The sequence below is a fragment of the Rhinoraja longicauda genome, chromosome 37 (genome assembly GCF_053455715.1).
Source record: "Rhinoraja longicauda isolate Sanriku21f chromosome 37, sRhiLon1.1, whole genome shotgun sequence".
Classification (NCBI taxonomy): Eukaryota; Metazoa; Chordata; class Chondrichthyes; order Rajiformes; family Arhynchobatidae; genus Rhinoraja; species Rhinoraja longicauda.
This window is the reverse complement of record NC_135989.1, coordinates 11,589,452-11,610,240: the sequence shown is the minus strand read 5'-3', so window position 1 is coordinate 11,610,240 and position 20,789 is coordinate 11,589,452. Positions and strand designations below refer to the sequence as shown.

Here is a 20,789-nt window from a genome sequence, read left to right as displayed (position 1 = left end):
CCATCTGTGGCAATGAATCCCACAGATTCACCACCCTGATGCAAGTCCTATCTCTCAACCAGCCATTCATTTGAAACTGCTAAGCGTGGTTGATGGTTTCCGAATGTCTTCAAAAACGATTGATTAAGATGAATAGAAATCTACCAGCCTTGGCAGTAAGGAAACGTGTTGGTAATTGTGGCCGTTTAGCATCTCAGGCTTCAGTTCCACAACAGAGCTCCCTCTGTCACTGTGATTAAGTGATGGTTACAAGTGTTTGAAATGATACCAAGTAATACCGACAAATATCAGAGACGGCTGGGAATGATCAGCTGGTCAGGCAGCATCGGCAAAGAGAGAAGCAGTTTGTGCCTCAGTCGAAGAACATCCATCAGAGTCTTGAGAAGAGTCTTCAACCTGAATCCTTAACTCTGTTATTCCTGAAGAAGGGTCTCGCCAAAGATACTAGAGGAGCAAGATGGGCCACTCCGGCAATTGTGTACAGTTTGTGTCTCCTAATCTGAGGAAAGACATTCTAGCCCGAGAGGGAGTACAGAGAAGGTTCACCAGATTGATCCCTGGGATGGCAGGACTTTCATATGAAGAAAGACTGGATAGACTAGGCTTGTACTCGCTGGAATTTAGAAGACTGAGGAGGGATCTTATAGAAACATATAAAATTCTTAAGGGGTTGGAGAGGCTAGATGCGGGAAGATTGTTCCCGATGTTGGGGAAGTCCAGAACCAGGGGTCACAGCTTAAGGATAAGGGGGAAGTCTTTTAGGACCGAGATGAGAAAACATTTCTTCACACAGAGAGTGGTGAGTCTGTGGAATTCTCTGCCTCAGAAGGTAGTTGAGGCCAGTTCATTGACTATATTTAAGAGGGAGTTAGATGTGGCCCTTGTGGCTAAAGGGATCAGGGGGTATGGAGAGAAGGCAGGTACAGGTTACTGAGCTGGATGATCAGCCATGATCATATTGAATGGCGGTGCAGGCTCGAAGGGCCGAATGGCCTACTCCTGCACCTATTTTCTATGTTTTCTATGTCAAAATCGCCTATACTGAAGTGTAGTACGCAAAGGAGCGTAACTTCCACCATTTTAGTAAGCAAAACCCGCCGTTCGCTCCGCCTCTCGCAGTGTAATCAGTGTTTTGGGGGAACAGTATGTGTGATGATACCATAAAAATGCAGACCATATCTCATCTATCAATTCACAGACTTTTGTTATTTTTCTTTTTAAATGTTCCTGCAAGTTTCTGCCTACTAAAATGGCGCCGTGACGTACTACGGTTTTTAGGGTCGAGTGGTCTATCTTGCTCTGCTCTACTATCTTTGGTCTCGACCCAAAACGTCACCCATTCCTTCTCCCAAGAAAAGCTGCCCGTCCCGCTGAGTTACTCCAGCATTTTGTGTCTATCTTCATTATTTTTCTTTCCAGTGACCTGTTGAATGTTCCCACCAGTCTCTGTTCTAATTTCCACCATCTAAATCTGGAGACGTCATGCTGGAATCTTGAACAAAACACTAAGTGATGCAGGAAGAGGCAGGCAGCATCTCTGGAGAACATGGGTAGGCAATATTTCGGGTCATGTTCCTTCTTCAGACTTCTCTACTTCTGACTGTTGACATTTTGGAGTTTGAAGAAGGGTCCCGACCTAAAACGTTGCCTGTCCATCCCCTCCGCAGATGCTGCCCGACCCCCTGAGTTCCTCTACTTCTTTGTGTTTTAATCTAAATCTCGTATAGTTTAGTTTAGAGATACAGCGTGGAAGCAGGCCCTTCGGCCCACCGAGTCCGCGACGAACAGCAATCCTCAGATTATCCTACACACCATGGACCAATTTTTACCAAACCAATCAACCTACAAACCTGCACGCCTTTGAAGCGTGGGAGGAAACCGAATCACCCGCAGAAAACCCACACGGTCACGGGGAGAACGTACAAACTCCCTAGAGACGGCACCCATAGGCAGGATCGAACCCAGGTCTCTGTGAGGCAGCAACGCTACTGCTGCGCCACCGTGCCACCCTGAAATCTGGAATGTTATTTTCTAAAAACTCCCTCTATACCTGTCCGATCTGAATGCTTCTTAAGCGTTGTGATAATAGACAATAGACAATAGACAATAGGTGCAGGAGTAGGCCATTCAGCCCTTCGAGCCAGCACCGCCATTCAATGCGATCATGGCTGATCATTATCAATCAGTACCCCGTTCCTGCCTTCTCCCCATACCCCCTCACTCCGCTATCCTTAAGAGCTCTATCCAGCTCTCTCTTGAAAGCATCCAACGAACTGGCCTCCACTGCCTTCTGAGGCAGAGAATTCCACACCTTCACCACCCTCTGACTGAAAAAGTTCTTCCTCATCTCCGTTCTAAATGGCCTACCCCTTATTTTCAAACTGTGGCCCCTTGTTCTGGACTCCCCCAACATTGGGAACATGTTATCTGCCTCTAATGTGTCCAATCCCCTAATTATCTTATATGTTTCAATAAGATCCCCCCTCATCCTTCTAAATTCCAGTGTATACAAGCCCAATCGCTCCAGCCTTTCAACATACGACAGTCCCGCCATTCCGGGAATTAATCTAGTGAACCTACGCTGCACGCCCTCCATAGCAAGAATATCCTTCCTCAAATTTGGAGACCAAAACTGCACACAGTACTCCAGGTGCGGTCTCACCAGGGCCCGGTACAACTGTAGAAGGACCTCTTTGCTCCTATACTCAACTCCTCTTGTTACGAAGGCCCTGCCTCAACTACCTCCTCTGGCAGCTCGTTCTATACACCCACCTCGGTACACGTGACAATAAACTAACCTTAACGAGTCAGAAGAAGGGTCTCGACCCGAAACGTCACCCATTCCTTCTCTGCAGAGATGCTGCCTGTCCCGCTGAGTTACTCCAGCATTTTGTGTCTATTATCGACACCTGGTATTCTTCTCCCCTCCCTCCAAATAAAGGTTAAATCCAAGGTCCAGGCATGCAAATATCTTTCGTACCCTGTATCATTAATACCCTTCATTGATGGATTGAACCGTTGGGAAATGGCAATGAAGTATATGGTATCTGTGTAGGAAGGAACTGCAGATGGTGGTTTACACAAATGATAGACACAAAATGCTGGAATAAAGGGCCTGTCCCACTTAGGCCATTTTTTTAGGCGACTGCCGGCGACTGTCATAGTCGTAGCAGGTCGCCGAAAAACTGGGGACTGGACCCCCCCTACGACAATGTCTACGACGAGCTACAACAACCTACCACCTGGTCGACGTCAAGCTACGGCAAACAACCGGCGACCCAATCGTCGCGACTTAGGACGTCCATCTACGACCGCACCTACGACAACCTAAGACCACACAGGCCACAACCTACGACAACCGCAGTCAACCTACGTCTACCCGCGACAAGCTACGACCGTGTCGGCAACAACTGAAGACAATTAACGTCATTTTGGCCTCTGGTTTTGACGCCGGTACCTGTCGCCGGTTGACGTAGGTAGTCGCCAATGGAATTCACCGAAGTCAGCACCGGCGACAACCTACGTCACCTGACGACAACCTACGACAGCGCCCCCGTCAGGAGACGTCAAGCTACCATCATTGGCATTAAACCCACTGTCGCCGAAAATCTTTAAACATTTCAAACTCTAGCGGCGACCAGAAAGACGCTAGGACTCTTTGGAGACGACTCACGACCGTACAGGCGACACCCCGGCGACCCTGTGGTGACGGCCTAGTCACCTGTAGTCGCCTAAGCAATCGCCTAAGTGGGACAGGGGTTTAACTCAGCAGGAATAGGCAGCATCTCTGGATAGAAGGAATGGTTGACCCATCTTCGTAGATGCTGAGCAGGTGCACAGTTGGACTATGAGAGACCTACCTTGTCGCCGTCATCTCCTGGTAGGCCTGGAGGGCCGGTGGGACCTAGCAACCCCAACGATCCCTGGATCCCATCGTGGCCCGCCGGTCCCAAGAGGCCTCTGTCCCCCTGTAAGAGAGAAAATTGGTCATTAGGGACGAGATTCGGATCATCCGCTCCCCACGACATCCTAAACTCAGCAACACACTGTGGACCAAAGATACACGAGGAACTAGATGGACCACTCCGTTGAAATCGCCTATACTGAAGTGTAGTACGCAAAGGACCCATTTTAGTAAGCAAAACCCGCCGTTCGCTCTGCCTCTCGCAGTGAAATCAGTGTTTTGGGGGAACTATGTGTGATGATACCATTAAAATGCAGAATATATCTCATCGATCAATTCACAGAATTTTGTTATTTTTCTTTTAAAATGTTTCTGCAAGTTTCTGCCTACTAAAATGGCGCCGTGACGTACTACGGTTTTTAGGGTCGAGTGGCCTATCTTGTTCCTCTAGTATCTTTGTTGCGGACATCCGGTTAACGGAGGGGAACCAATAACCAAGTAGTCGCCAAGGTCTACGTGGGGCAGCGCCAATGGGGGAAGATGGAAATGTAACACACTAGCTTGGAGCGCGGCACAGAAACGTGTTTGGTAGGGCCGCTGCCTCACAGCGCCACGGTCCCGGGTTCGATCCCAGCCTCCGGCGCTGTTTGTGCGGAGTTTGCACGTTCCCCGTCTGGATTGCTTCCCAGCTGCTCGGTTTCCCCGCACGTCACAAAGGCGTGTGGATTGGTAGATTAATCGGTCTCTGAAATGTCCTCTAGTCTGCAGGGATCAGGTAGAACCCAAAGGGAAAGTGCTGAGGAACAAAAATGGGATTCGTTCCAGTTTGGGATTCACGGATGTTGTTTATCGTCATGGACTCGGTGGGCTGAAGGGCCCATGTGCCTGAGGTTTGACTTTACGACTTGTTTTCTGGTCACTGTGTTAGCTTCCTGCTGTCTGCCTTGGACTGACTACCTCACTAGAGATACCACACAAGTTCTTCAGTAGGTTGCAAGAACAACTGGGATGGTCTCGAAGACGTCCATCTTATCTTTAACTGGTCTTGGGTTTTAAGAGTTTGTTCAGTTTAGTTTAGTTTAGAGACCCAGCGTTGAAACAGGCCCTTCGGCCCGCGCCGACCCGTGATTGCCGTACACTAGTACTATCCTGCACACACGGCTCGGCCGCGGGACTGAACAGCGCCCAGTGCGGCTCGGCCGCGGGGCCTTCCATCGCCCGGTGCGGCGCGGCCGCGGGACACCATTCTGCTTTAGTTAAACATTTTGTTCAAGATGGCCGCGCCGTTGTGTTTGGCTGCCTGCCACTGTATGTTTCTTTTTTTTTTCCTAATCAGATGTGCAGCACTTTGGTCAACGTGGGTTGTTTTTAAATGTGCTATACAAATAAAATTGACTTGACTTGACTTGACTTGACACTGGGGAAAATTAAAAATTTTACCGAAGACAATTAACCTACAAACCTGTACGTCTTTGGACTGTAGGAGGAAGCCAGAGCACCTGGAGAAAACCAACGCGGTCACGGGGAGAACGTACAAACTCCGTACAGACAGCACCCGTAGTCAGGATGGAACCCGAGTCTCTGCCGCAGTGAGGCAGCAACTCTACCGCTGCGCCACCGAGCTGCCCTGGTTGGTCTTGGCATCATGTTGGGCACGGACATTGTGGGCCAAAGGGCCTGTTCCTGTGCTGTACGGTCCGATGTTCCATGTCAATTCTTTCTGCTCACGGTCCCACTGGCAATGTCTGTGTTTGGGATGAAGAAGTAGACGAGGAGACTTACCTGCATTCCCTTATCTCCAGCGGGACCTGGAGGTCCTACGCCCCCAGGACGACCAGGAAGTCCGATGGCACCCACCGGACCATTCAGCCCACGTTCTCCTACAGGACCCTACGGAAAGACAATGGATGGTTAGGTAGGCCAGTGTCCCAGGTAGTCCTTGACTACGCCGGCTTTTTCAGTCATGACCTTCATACAACAATAGACAATAGACAATAGACAATAGGTGCAGGAGTAGGCCATTCAGCCCTTTGAGCCAGCACCGCCATTCAATGCGATCATGGCTGATCACTCTCAATCAGTACCCCGTTCCTGCCTTCTCCCCATACCCCCTCACTCCGCTATCCTTAAGAGCTCTATCCAGCTCTCTCTTGAAAGCATCCAACGAACTGGCCTCCACTGCCTTCTGAGGCAGAGAATTCCACACCTTCACCAAGTTCTTCCTCATCTCCGTTCTAAATGGCCTACCCCTTATTCTTAAACTGTGGCCCCTTGTTCTGGACTCCCCCAACATTGGGAACATGTTTCCTGCCTTTAATGTGTCCAATCCCCTAATTATCTTATATGTTTCAATAAGATCCCCCCTCATCCTTCTAAATTCCAGTGTATACAAGCCCAATCGCTCCAGCCTTTCAACATACGACAGTCCAGCCATTCCGGGAATTAACCTAGTGAACCTACGCTGCACGCAGTCCATAGCAAGAATATCAATACCCAAACCATTCCCCCAAACCATATTAAGCCAATACACAAGACCTATGTCTACCAGTGATGATCTAAACCCTCGTCTTTGGAGTTCATAAGTTATAGGAGCAGAATGACTCTATTCGGCCAATGTGCACAAAATCATGAGAGGAATAGATCGGGTAGATGCACAGAGTCTTTTACCCAGAGTAGGGGAATCGAGGGCCAGAGGACACAGGTTCGAGGTGCAGGGGGAAATCCGAGGGGTAACTTTTTTACACAGAGGTTGGTGGGTGTGTGGAACAAGCTGCCAGAGGAGGTAGTTGAGGCTGGGACTTTCCCATCGTTTATGAAGCAGTTGGACAGGTACATGGATAGGACAGGTTTGGAGGGATATGGACCAAATGCAGGTAAGTGGGACTAGGGTAGCCGGGACATTGTTGGCCGTTGTGGGCGAGTTGGGCTGAAGGGCCTGTTTCCACACTGTATCACTCTATGACTCTAAGTCTACCACGCCATTCAATGATGGCCAATCTATCTCTCCCTCTCAACCCCATTCTCCTGCCTTCTCCCCACAACCCCTGACACCCGCACTAATCAAGAGCCTATCAATCTCCACCTTAAAAATGTCCATTGACTTGGCCTCCACACCCTTCTGTTTGGAATAGCATTGGGGGGTAGAGCTAGTCATTTTGCAAGGTTAGACAGTTAAGCATAAAATGAACACACAAGGAACTGCAGATGCTGGTTTACCAAAAAAGATACAAAGTGCTGCCTGACCGACTGAGTTAATCCAAAGCACCGCATATTTCGCCTGGGCAGCTTGCAGCCCAGCGGTATGAACATTGACTTCTCCAAATTTAGATAGTTCCTCTGTCCCTCTCTTCCCCTCCCCCTTCCCAGTTCTCCCTCTATCTTCCTGTCTCCACCTATATCCTTCCTTTGTCCCGCCCACCTGACATCAGTCTGATGAAGGGTCTCGACCCGAAACGTCACCCATTCCTTCTCTCCTGAGATGCTGCCTGACCTGCTGAGTTACTCCAGCATTTTGTGAAATAGATACCTTCGATTTGTACCAGCATCTGCAGTTATTTTCTTACACTGAACTACTCCAAAGCGTCGTGTTCCATGCAAGGTTCCAGCATCTGCAGTTCATTGTGTCTACAGTCAGAATCTTTTTTGATCTCCCCATGGCTCAGCACTTCAACTCCCCCTCCCATTCCCAATCTGACCTTTCTGTCCTGGGCCTCCTCCATTGTCAGAGTGAGGCCCAGCGCAAATTAGAGGAACAGCACCTCATAATTCACTTGGGTAGTTTACACCCCAGCGGTATGAACAGTGACTTCTCTAACTTCAGATAGCCCTTGCTTTCCCTCTCTATCCCCTCCCCTTCCCAGTTCTCCCACTAGTCTTACTGTCTCCGACTATATTCTATCTTTGGCCCGCTCCCTCCCCCGACATCAGTCTGAAGAAGGGTCTCGACCCGAAACGTCACCCATTCCTTCTCTCCCGAGATGCTGCCTGACCCGCTGAGTTCCTCCAGCATTTTGTGTCTACCTTCTTTTTTCTCCAGGGCAGGGGAGTCGAAAACTGGGGGGGAGGGGGGCAGAGGTTTAAGATGAGAGGGGAGAAACTTAATGGCGGTTTGAGGAGCGATTTTGAACAGAGAATGATGAGTATCTAGAATGAACTGCCAGAGGAGGTGGTGGAGACACACATTATAACTCTATCTGAGTTATAATGGTTAAGGGAATAGGGTGGGGCATAAAACGTAGCAACTCTTGTGTACAGACTCAGTGAGGTCTACTATCTTACATTCTTGTTCACAGTATGATTGTGCCTAATGTATAGTTGGATTGTCACTGTAATCTGAGCAGTAATGGCATTTCACCGTACTTCAGTACAGGTGACAATGAGGTACCAAGGAACCATTGAACACTTGGACAGGTAGTGAGATTGGACAGAAGTGGAGGTACATAGACCGGATGCTTGCAAATGGGATGGGTATGCATAGGCATCGTGGCCAACATGGATGAGGTGGGCCATAATGACCTGTTTCTGGGCTGGACGATTCTACAAGGGGAATGGATAGGGTGGATGCAAAGGCCAGAACCAAACAGGACTAGCAACAGGTGGCAAAGTAAGGGTGGAGCCCATAATGGTCCACTGTTGGCTGGGGAAATCCCATCCATAAACTCAGAAGAGACAGGAGCAGAATTAGGCCATTCGGCCCATCAAGTCGGCACGGTAGCGGCACGGTAGAGTTGCTGCTTTACAGCGAATGCAGCGCCGGAGACTCAGGTTCGATCCTGACTACGGGTGCTGTACTGTAAGGAGTTTATACGTTCTCCCCGTGACCTGCGTGGGTTTTCTCCGAGATCTTCGGTTTCCTCCCACACTCCAAAGACGTACAGGTATGTAGGTTAATTGGCTGGGTAAATGTAAAAATTGTCCCTAGTGGGTGTAGGATAGTGTTAATGTACGGGGATCACTGGGCGGCACGGACTTGGAGGGCCGAAAAGGCCTGTTTCCGGCTGTATATATATGATATGATATGATAAGTCTACTCCGCCATTCCATCGTGGCTGATCTATCTCTCCCACCCTCCTGCCTTCTCCCCATAACCCCTGACATCCGCGCTAATCAAGAATTGGGAGCTGATATCCAAGGAGATGGAACGTGGCGTCTGGTTGCCGTGGGAGCATGGTCAAGATGGTGGTGACAGGGGGCTGGTGTGACTCTATCTCCAGAGGGTGTTGGGGGAAGAGACCGCAAGAGGACATCTCCTACTCACCGTTGGTCCAGATGGACCTGAAGGTCCTTCCCCTCCTTTCAGTCCAGCGGGACCCTGTGGAAAGGAAGATCAGGTCAGTGATGATGGTTCTTTCATGGTGTCCGGTTGGGAGGTACAAGTCCTTCAACTACTTACCGGTCCTCCTTCTAAGCCTCGGGCTCCTTCAAATCCCCGCAATCCTGGCGGGCCATGTTTACCGGGAAAACCGTTGGGCCCTGGGTCTCCCTGTGAGGAAACACAATCGGTGAACTTCCCAGAGAAATGAAATATTAACATTAATATTCAGTTCCTGTTTGATTAAAGGCACCGACCAAAAACGTTGCTTGCCCATTATAGACAATAGACAATAGGTGCAGGAGGAGGCCATTCGGCACTTCGAGCCAGCACCGCCATTCAATGTGATCATGGCTGATCATTCTCAATCAGTACCCCGTTCCTGCCTTCTCCCCATACCCCCTGACTCCGCTATCCTTAAGAGCTCTATCCAGCTCTCTCTTGAATGCATTCAGAGAATTGGCCTCCACTGCCTTCTGAGGCAGAGAATTCCACAGATTCACAACTCTCTGACTGAAAAAGTTTTTCCTCATCTCAGTTCTAAATGGCCTACCCCTTATTCTTAAACTGTGGCCCCTGGTTCTGGACTCCCCCAACATTGGGAACATGTTTCCTGCCTCTAACGTGTCCAACCCCTTAATAATCTTATACGTTTCGATAAGATCTCCTCTCATCCTTCTAAATTCCAGTGTATACAAGCCTAGTCGCTCCAGTCTTTCAACATTCCCTCCACAAAGGCTGCCTGCTCCATCGAGTTGCTCCAGCACCTTGTGTTTTGCTCAAGACTCCAGCATCTACAGTTGCATCTCCAATACCATACTCCAGATGGCTTCTTCCTTTACTAAGCCAAACCTAGAAACACGTTTAGATGTGATACCTCACTGCCTCTGTCGACGCTGTTTTAATTCGTGTGACAGGAGCAGAATTAGGCCATTCAGCCCATCAACTCTACTCCGCCATTCAATCGTGGCTGATCTATCTCTCCCTCCTAACCAAAGATAATAGAGCAGAGCAAGATAGACCACTCGACCCTAAGAAACGGGCGGCACGGTGGCGCAGCGGTAGAGTTGCTGCTTTACAGCGAATGCAGCGCCGGAGACTCAGGTTCGATCCTGACTGCGGGCGCTGCACTGTAAGGAGTTTGTACGTTCTCCCCGTGACCTGCGTGGGTTTTCTCCGAGATCTTCGGTTTCCTCCCACACTCCAAAGACGTACAGGTATGTAGGTTAATTGGCTGGGTAAATGTTTTAAAAAAATTGTCCCTAGTGGGTGTAGGATAGTGTTAATGTGCGGGGATCGCTGGGAGGGACGGACTTGGAGGGCCGAAAAGGCCTGTTTCCGGCTGTATATATATATATGATATGATGATATGAAACGCAGTCTGTCAAGGTGCCATTTTAGTAGGCAGAAACTTGCAGAAACATTTTAAAAGAAAAATAACAAAAAATCTGTGAATTGATAGATGAGATATATTCAGCATTTTAATGGTATCATCACACGTACTGTTCCCCCAAAACACTGATTACACTGCGAGAGGCAGAGCGAACGGCGGGTTTTGCTTACTAAAATGGCTCCTTTGGCTTCAGTGTAGGTGATTTTGACGGAGTGCCTCATCTTGCTTCGCTCTATTATCTTTGCTCCCAGCCCCATTCTCCTGCCTTCTCCTCCAAACCCCTGACCCCAGTGTGGTTCCCAAGCTATTGAGGGCTGTGGTCTTCGGTATAACAAAGATTTACGTGAGATGAGGGAACGAGAGAGAGAGAGAGAGATCTTCCATTGTTATTCCTTCCCAATTTATTGTTGGTTTCCTTGTGCCTGGTGATCATATGGTTGTCAAGGCCGAGATAGCAAGGGTTTGGGGAGTCAGGAGGAAGGACTGTAGGAGTGACTCCACGACCCACCAACTGTCCAGTGGCGCAGCGGTAGAGTTGCTGCCTTACAGCGAATGCAGCGCTGGAGACTCAGGTTCGATCCTGACTACGGGCGCCGTCCGTACAGAGTTTGTACGTTCTCCCCGTGACCTGCGTGGGTTTTCTCCGAGATCTTCGGTTTCCTCCCACACTCCAAAGACGTGCAGGTATGTAGGTTAATTGACTGGGTAAAATGTAAAAATTGTCCGCAGTGGGTGTAGGATAGTGTTAATGTGCGGGGATCGCTGGGCGGCGCGGACTCGGTGGGCCGAAGGGCCTGTTTCCGCGCTGTATCTCTAAATCTAAATCTAAACTCTGATTGAACCGACCAAATGTCCTTCAAACAGGAGCCTTGCGCCCTGAAGGAGAGTAACAAGTGTGCTTGTGTTGCCAAAGGTCCATGAGCGTCGTAGACCTACCTTTGTGCCTTCCTTTCCAGCAGTACCTGGGATGCCTTGTTCACCCGGAGGTCCTGGGGCCCCTGGGTGGCCACCTTCTCCAGCCAGCCCACTTTCACCAGAGGAACCCTGATGGATAAGCGGTGGGAACAGTCAATTCAGACAACCCGTGATTCCCTCTGACTTTACACACCAAACGTTCATAAGTGATAAGAGAAGAATTAGTCCATTCGGCCCGTCAGGTCTACCCCGCCATTCAAACATGGCTGATTCTTCCCCTCTCAACCCCATTCTCTTGCCTTCTCCCCATAACACAATAGACAATAGGTGCAGGAGGAGGCCATTCGGCCCTTCGAGCCAGCACCGCCATTCAACATGATCATGGCTGATCATCCACAATCAGTACCCCGTTCCTGCTTTCTCCCCACATCCCTTGATCCCGTTAGCCTCAAGAGCCACATCCAACTCTCTCTTGAAAACATCCAGTGAATCGGCCTCCACTGCCCTCTGCGGTAGAAAATTCCACAGATTCACAACTCTCCGGATGAAAAAGTTTTTCCTCATCTCAGTCCTAAATGGCCTTACCCCTTATTCTTACACTGTGACCCCTGGTTCTGGACTCCCCCAACATGGGGAACATTTTTCCTGCATCTATCCCTGTCCAATCCCTTAATAATTTTATATGTTTCTATAAGGTCCCCTCCCATCCTTCTAAATTCCAATGAATAAAAGCCCAGTTGATCCATTCTTTCATGATATGCCAGTCCCGCCATCCTGGGAATTAACTACCCTATCTCCCCCTCTCATCTGTGGCCCAAGGCTACAGCACCTAGTTCATGGTGAATTGCCTGCACACCTGTGTAGACTTGAAGAAGCTAGGCTTACCTGAGGTCCCACGACTCCAGGTGGACCAGTTAGGCCATTCTTCCCATGGAAACCCTGCAGGAAAGACATTAAAAAAGGACAAGGATATTAGGAGATCCAGCAATCTCAGAGCAGCAGGAGACCAGGTTACTCAGGCGGCAATGGTAACAAGAAGCAAAATCGAATTGAATTACCTTTATTATCATTCAAAATGAATTGAACGAAAATCATTTGCCACACAGCCACAACAGTACAGAGTAAAAGACACAAGACACACAATTTTAACACAAACATCCATCACAGTGATTCCTCCAGACACCCCCTTCACTGTGATGGAAGGCAAAAAAATTTTTTCTCTCTTCCCCCATGCTTCTCCCACGGACAGATAGTGCAACTTCTGCCGAGGCTCCCGACTCGCGCAGCCCCCGCAAGGCGATGGAAGGTCCCGCGGCCGAGCCGTACCGGGCGATGGAAGGTCCCACGGCCGAGCCATACTGGGCGATGGAAGGTCCCGAGGCCGAGCCGCGCCGGGCGATGGAAAGTCCCGCGCCTCGAGGAAGACATTTTTTTTTAAAGAAAGGTTTCCCCCACCCCCCCCCCCCTCTCACCACCCCCCCCCCCCCCCCCCCCCCCCCCACCCCCACATACACACAGCTAAAATAGACTACTACACACATCTAAAACTAACACATAGACAAAAAAAGAAAAAGGACAAACAGACTGCCGGGGAGACACAGCCACATGGCAGTGCAGCCATCTTGGAATAGACTTGGCTTTCTCCGTCCTTTAAGAAATGAACAGAGACAGCAAACGAAAAATGTAAAAACGCATTCCTTCAGAGCCTCTTCAAACTCAGAATATCCCTTTACAGCTAGAAGGACACAAAGTGGTGGAGTAAGTCAAGGGGAATGGTAGCATCTCTGGAGAACAAGGATAGGTGACATTTCAGGTCGGGATCCTTTTTCAGACAGAGGAAGGTCTCGACTCGAAATGTCTCACCTATCCATGTTCTCCCGAGGTGCTGCCTGACCCACTGTTACTCCACCACTCTGTGTCCTTTTGTGTATTTAGCCACCGTCTGCAGTTCTTTGTTTCGACATTTGTAACCAAAGACATACTTTTAGAAGACAGACACAAAAAGCTGGAGTAACTCAGCGGGACAGGCAACATCTCTGGAGAGCAGGAATGGGTGACGTTTCGGGTCAGGACCCTTCTTCAGACTGGTCAGGGATGAGGGAAATGAGAGATATGGACGATGATGTGGAGAGATAAAGAACAATGAATGAAAGGTACGCAAAAAAGTAACGATGATAAAGGAAACAGGCCATTGTTAGCTTTTTTTGTTGGGTGAAAACGAGAAGCTGGTGTGACTTGGGTGGTGGAGGGATAGAGAGAGGGAATGGCGGAATGGAAAAGCTTCTAATATTCACCCTACACCCGGCTTGTTTCCTTATCATCGTTACTGTTTTGCGTACCTTTCATTCATTGTTCTTTATCTCTCCACATCACTGTCTATATCTCTCGTTTCCCTTATCCCTAACCAGTGTGAAGAAGGGTCTCGACCCGAAACGTCACCCATTCCTTCTCTCCAGAGATGCTGCCTGTCCCGCTGAGTTACTCTCGCTTTCTGTGTCTTCCTTCAGTTTAAACCAGGTCCTTCTTACACATACGTTTAGATGTCGGGTCACTGTTGTAGGGAAGGTGCCAATGTCAATTTTGTTGGCATTGACTGATGGTGAAACCTTGGGTTCAGAGACCCGGGTTCGATCCCGACTACGTGTGCCGTCTGTACGGAGTTTGGATGTTCTCCCCGTGACCTGCGTGGACCCAGTGGGCTGAAGGGCCTGTTTCCGTGCTGTATGTCTAAAGAATTCCAGACACTTTCCAACATTTTCTACTTTTATTTAGACATCTCCAGCACCTGCAGTAGTTTGGATTTTCAAGAAACGTGCGACTTGTATTCTTGCAGTGCTAGTATTGTGTGGTATTGCTACTTGGACTGCAGGTTGATTCATTTAGAACGGAGATGAGAAAAAAAACTTTTTCAGTCAGAGAGTTGTGAATCTGTGGAATTCTCTGCCTCAGAAGACAGTGGAGGCCAATTCTCTGAATGCATTCAAGAGAGAGCTAGATAGAGCTCTTAAGGATAGCGGAGTCAGGGGGTATGGGGAGAAGGCAGGAATGGGGTACTGATTGAGAATGATCAGCCATGATCACATTGAATGGCAGTGCTGGCTCGAAGGGCCGAATGGCCTCCTCCTGCACCTATTGTCTATTGTCTAATCTATTGGCCCTACGTAAAAATTGTGTGGGGGTGAGGGGGTGGAATCTGGGAAAGATTTGACGGGAATGTGTGGAGAACGGGACACAGGGGAGAACTGATGGGCCGGATGGCTTCCTTCAGTGTAGGAAGAGAATGGGGGCATTGGAAGCAACACCTGGACCTGAGCGGGACACAGAGGTTGGGGGTTTGAGGGGGGGGAGGAAGATGGAGGAAGAGGCTCGATGTGTCTCAGTATTGCGGGGGGAGGGGCACTGAATGGCAGCACATACTCTTCACCCGAGTCGGAGGACGATAAAACTATTTCCCGCGCCCATCCGTTGAGACGGCTTTGTGGACAATACATCAGCGTGGCAGTGCGGGCGACTTACAGCTTCCCCTCGTGATCCGGGATGTCCGGGAATTCCATCTTTCCCACCAGGTCCCTGTAGAGGTCACAAGAGGCAGCAAGATGAAGCGATCACAATTCATTTAAGTTGAAGAGGAAAAAAACAGTCAAGGCAAATGTGGGTCCCTTGAAGACAGAAGCAGGGGAATTTATTATGGGGAACAAAGAAATGGCAGACGAGTTAAACAGTTACTTTGGATCTGTCTTCACTGAGGAAGATACACACAATCTCCCAAATGTTCTAGGGGCCGGAGAACCTAGGGTGATGGAGGAACTGAAGGAAATCCACATTAGGCAGGAAATGGTTTTGGGTAGACTGATGGGACTGAAGGCTGATAAATCCCCAGGGCCTAATGGTCTGCATCCCAGAGTACTTAAGGAGGTGGCTCTAGAAATAGTGGAAGCATTGGAGATCATTTTTCAATGTTCTATAGATTCAGGATCAGTTCCTGTGGATTGGAGGATAGCAAATGTTATCCCACTTTTTAAGAAAGGAGGGAGAGAGAAAACGGGTAATTATAGACCAGTTAGTCTGACATCAGTGGTGGGGAAGATGCTGGAGTCAATTATAAAAGACGAAATTGCTGAGCATTTGGATAGCAGTAACGGGATCATTCCGAGTCAGCATGGATGTACGAAGGGGAAATCATGCTTGACAAATCTACTGGAATTTTTTGAGGATGTAACTAGGAAAATTGACAAGGGAGAGTCAGTGGATGTGGTGTACCTCGACTTTCAGAAAGCCTTCGACAAGGTCCCACATAGGAGATTAGTGGGCAAAATTAGGGCACATGGTATTGGGGGTAGGGTACTGACATGGATAGAAAATTGGTTGACAGACAGAAAGCAAAGAGTGGGGATAAATGGGTCCCTTTCGGAATGGCAGGCAGTGACCAGTGGGGTACCGCAAGGTTCGGTGCTGGGACCCCAGCTATTTACGATATACATTAATGACTTAGACGAAGGGATTAAAAGTGCCATTAGCAAATTTGCAGATGATACTAAGTTGGGGGGTAGTGTGAATTGTGAGGAAGATGCAATAAGGCTGCAGGGTGACTTGGACAGGTTGTGTGAGTGGGCGGATACATGGCAGATGCAGTTTAATGTAGATAAGTGTGAGGTTATTCACTTTGGAAGTAAGAATAGAAAGGCAGATTATTATCTGAATGGTGTCAAGTTAGGAGGAGGGGGAGTTCAACGAGATCTGGGTGTCCTAGTGCATCAGTCAATGAAAGGAAGCATGCAGGTACAGCAGGCAGTGAAGAAAGCCAATGGAATGTTGGCCTTCGTAACAAGAGGAGTTGAGTATAGGAGCAAAGAGGTCCTTCTACAGTTGTACCGGGCACTGGTGAGACCGCACCTGGAGTACTGTGTGCAGTTTTGGTCTCCAAATTTGAGGAAGGATATTCTTGCTATGGAGGGCGTGCAGCGTAGGTTCACTAGGTTAATTCCCGGAATGGCGGGACTGTCGTATGTTGAAAGGCTGGAGCGATTGGGCTTGTATACACTGGAATTTAGAAGGATGAGGGGGGATCTTATTGAAACATATAAGATAATTAGGGGATTGGACACATTAGAGGCAGATAACATGTTCCCAATGTTGGGGGAGTCCAGAACAAGGGGCCACAGTTTGAGAATAAGCGGTAGGCCATTTAGAACGGAGATGAGGAAGAACTTTTTCAGTCAGAGGGTGGTGAAGGTGTGGAATTCTCTGCCTCAGAAGGCAGTGGAGGCCAGTTCGTTGGATGCTTTCAAGAGAGAGCTGGATAGAGCGCTTAAGGATAGCGGAGTGAGGGGTTATGGGGAGAAGGCAGGAACGGGGTACTGATTGAGAGTGATCAGCCATGATCGCATTGAATGGCGGTGCTGGCTCGAAGGGCTGAATGGCCTACTCCTGCACCTATTGTCTATTGTCTATTGTCTATTGACTAGACTGAAATAAATCCAGGCCCGTGTTTGGGCGCACAGCGGTAGAGTTCCTGCCTTACGCTCCAGAGGCACAAGGTTCGATCCCGACGACGGGATTAGAGATACAGCGCGGAAACACGCCTTTCGGCCCACCGGGTCCGCGCCGCCCAGCGATCCCCGCGCACTAACACTACCCTACACACACTAGGGACAGTTTTTACATTTGCCCGGCCAATTGCTCACACTCCCTGCACGTCTTTGGAGTGTGGGAGGAAACTGAAGATCTTGGAGAAAACCCACGCAGGTCACGGGGAGAACGTACAAACTCCGTACAGGCAGCACCCGTAGTCGGGATCGAACCACCCATAGTCGGGATCGAACCCGGGTCTCCGGCGCTGCATTCACTGTAAGGCAGCAACTCTACCGTGCTGCCCCAATCTGTTATCTGTACCGAGTTTGTACATCCCTGCCTGGGTTTTACCTTGATCTCCAGTTTCCTCCCACACTCCAAAGACGTGCAGGTTTATAGGTTAATTGGCTTGGTATAAATGTAAATTGTCCCTAGTGTGTGTGGGATGGTGTTAGTGTGCGGGGATCGCTGGTCGGCGCCGACTCGGTGGGCCGAAGGGCCTGCTTCCACACTGTATCTGCAAACTAAATCACCCATGCATGTTCTCCAGAGATGCTGAGTTCCTCCAGCACTTTGTGCCCCTTTGTGTAATCCAGGATCTGCAGTTCATTGTTCCCACTATTGTCTGCACTGAGACACTAACATGCACATCTTCCATGCTTTCTACGTTTGGTTTAATAACATTAACATCTCTTGGTCTTGTTTGGCAATGTCTATGTGTCCATTGCTGCCATTTGGAGTTTTATTCTAAAGGGCCTTTGTTTGTTCAGTCAAGTTTCTCAGTTGCTCTTCAAGCCCAGTTGTGATCGTTTGTTCAGTGTGGCCATTGCATGGGCAAAGCACACAGGCTTGGCGATGACGCTAGTAAGTAGGTCTCTTCTACATCCCGCAGCTCCGCTCTTGTTCCCCCTCCCCCCACTCGCAACAAGGACAGAATCCCCCTCGTTCTCACCTTCCACCCCACCAGCCAGCGGATCCAACAAATCATCCTCCAACATTTCCGTCACCTACAACGGGACCCCACCACTGGCCACATCTTCCCATCCCCTCCCCTCTCTGCGGAACGCAGAGACCGTTCCCTCCGTAACTCCCTGGTCCACGCGTCCCTTCCTACCCAAACCACCCCATCCCCGGGCACTTTCCCCTGCAACCGCACGAGATGCAACACCTGTCCCTTTACCTCCCCCCTCAACTCCATCCAAGGACCCAAACAGTCTTTCCAGGTGAGACAGAGGTTCACCTGAACCTCCTCCAACCTCATCTATTGCATCCGCTGCTCTAGATGTCAACTTATTTACATCGGCGAAACCAAACGCAGGCTCAGCGATCGCTTCGCTCAACACCTGCGCTCGGTCCGTGTTGGCCAAACTGATCTCCCGGTGGCCGAGCACTTCAACTCCCCCTCCCATTCCCAGTCTGACCTTTCTGTCATGGGCCTCCTCCAGTGCCACAGTGAGGCCCACCGGAAATTGGAGGAACAGCACCTCATATTTCGCCTGGGCAGCTTGCAGCCCAGTGGTATGAACATTGACTTCTCCAACTTTAGATAGTTCCTCTGTCCCTCTCTTCCCCTCCTCCTTCCCAGATCGCCCTCTATCTTCCTGTCTCCACCTATATCCTTCCTTTGTCCTGCCCCCCTGACATCAGTCTGAAGAAGGGTCTCGACCCGAAACGTCACCCATTCCTTCTCTCCTGAGATGCTGCCTGACCCGCTGAGTTACTCCAGCATTTTGTGAATAAATACCTTCGATTTGTACCAGCATCTGCAGTTATTTTCTTATAGTAAGTAGTGTCAGCAAGAATCCCTTGTTACTGCAGCGGATCAATGTCCTGTTAATCTTTTCACTGGGCTGCCCCCTTTCAACAGCCCACTCTTGGAGGCCAGCCACCAACATCACAACTTCCCTCCCAAGACCCGAGTTAAGAGTCTGATAACAGCAGGGAAGAAACTCAACATAGTGTTCAATTGCTGGAGTAACTCAGCGAGTCAGGCAGAATCTCTGGAGAGAAAGGGTGGCTGACGTTTTGGGCTGGGACACTTTCGTCAGACAAGCATCCTGAGGAAGAGTCCCAAACTGAAACAGCGCCCATCTTTTCTCTCCAGAGATGCTGCCCGACTCGCTGAGTTACTCCAGCTTTTTGTGTCTATCTTCAATAATGTTAGGTTGTGATTCTTCGATTCCTACTTCATTCTGACCTTCCACGGCTTGTTAAAACGTGATCTACATCCAACCTTACTCAGGCTTGATGGAAAATCTTCGACCTGCAACATTGACTGTTTCCCCCTCCCCAGACGCTGTCTGGACTGCTGGGTATTCCCAGCATGTCCAGCTTCTAAGATTGCCTGGATAAGCAAGGTCATGCTCTTGCATGGAGATGGAAGAATCTGACTTCCATTCAATGATAATGGATAGTGAAAGGCTTGGATAGAGTAGATGTGGAGAGGATGTTTCCACCAGTGGGAGAGTCCAGCACTGGAGGCCTGACTCCAGGATTAAAGGACATTCCTTTAGGAAGGAGATGAGGAGGAATTTCTTTAGTCAGAGGGTGATGAATCTGTGGAATGCATTGCCATGTCAATGGATATTTTTAAGACAGAGATAGACAGATTCTTGAGTAGTACGGGTGTCAGGGGTAATGGGGAATAGGCAGGAGAGGGAGACATAGATCAGCCATGATTGAATGGCGAAGTAGACCTGATCGGTCGAATGGCCTAATTCTGCTGCCAGAGATGATGAACTTGTGAGGCCCTGACCTCCTCCCCTCAGCCCCCACCACCCCCACAAGCGGAACAAACGTAGGCTTTCTCACCGGAGGTCCTTTGGGGCCTGAGAAACCATTTGGTCCTTGAGGTCCCGGCGGTCCCTTGAAAAACAAAGATAGATGAAGCTGTTAGACATTGCACAGACCAGGCTCCATAGAACTCCCAATGAGTTGAGCCGTGAAAGAGGTTTGAGTTTGTGTTGAATTTATTGTCACGTGTACCGGGGTACAGTGAAAAGCTTTTGTTGCATGCTGACCATCAGCCGAAAGACAACACATGATCATAACCGAACCATCCACAGTGTACAGATACAGGGTGGTGTGTCAACACGTGCTGCAGCGGTAGAGTTGCTGCCTTACAGGCCAGAGACCCAGGTTCGATCCCTGCTACGGGTGAAGTCTGTACGTTCTCCCCGTGACCAGAGTGGGTTTCCTCAGAGATCTCCATTTTCCTCCCACACTCCAAAGACGTACAGGTTTGTAGGTGAGTTGGCTGGGTATAAATGTAAATTGTCCCTTGTGTGTGTAGGATGGTGTTAGTATGCAGATCGCTGGTCGGCCGAAGAGCCTATTTCCGCTCTGAATCGTTAAACTAAACTAAATTAAACATGGTTAAGGGAATAACGTGAATAATGTTTTGTGCAAGATGAAGGCAGTAAAATCACACGTTCTGGGCAATTTAACACTCAGACATTCCCTGGATAGCCCTTGTGTTCCATTCCTGAAAAAACAATTTTTCCAAAAGTGGGAAAAGTCTATTTTCTGTTGCCATCCGTATGTGTACACTCTGTATGCATTTCCTAGAAATGTTTAATTACATTGAATATCTTCCATGTTCATCTAAACACTTCCGATACTTAAACTAATGGAATGTGTAATGCATGCAGTTGTCAACGAATACCACAAATCAGTTTATTATTGTGAATACTGTC

The 20,789-nt window shown here is 49.1% G+C and overlaps 1 protein-coding gene across 1 annotated transcript in view; it reads right to left on the bottom strand.

Annotated features, from left to right (window-relative positions):
* Positions 1-20,789, bottom strand: part of LOC144610587 (uncharacterized) — a 225,265-nt gene that overhangs the window by 69,492 nt on the left and 134,984 nt on the right. The window contains 8 exon segments of the mRNA XM_078429396.1: positions 3,861-3,968; positions 5,687-5,794; positions 9,162-9,215; positions 9,297-9,386; positions 11,545-11,652; positions 12,409-12,462; positions 15,040-15,093; positions 19,906-19,959. Coding sequence (XP_078285522.1) covers positions 3,861-3,968; positions 5,687-5,794; positions 9,162-9,215; positions 9,297-9,386; positions 11,545-11,652; positions 12,409-12,462; positions 15,040-15,093; positions 19,906-19,959 — 630 coding nt within the window.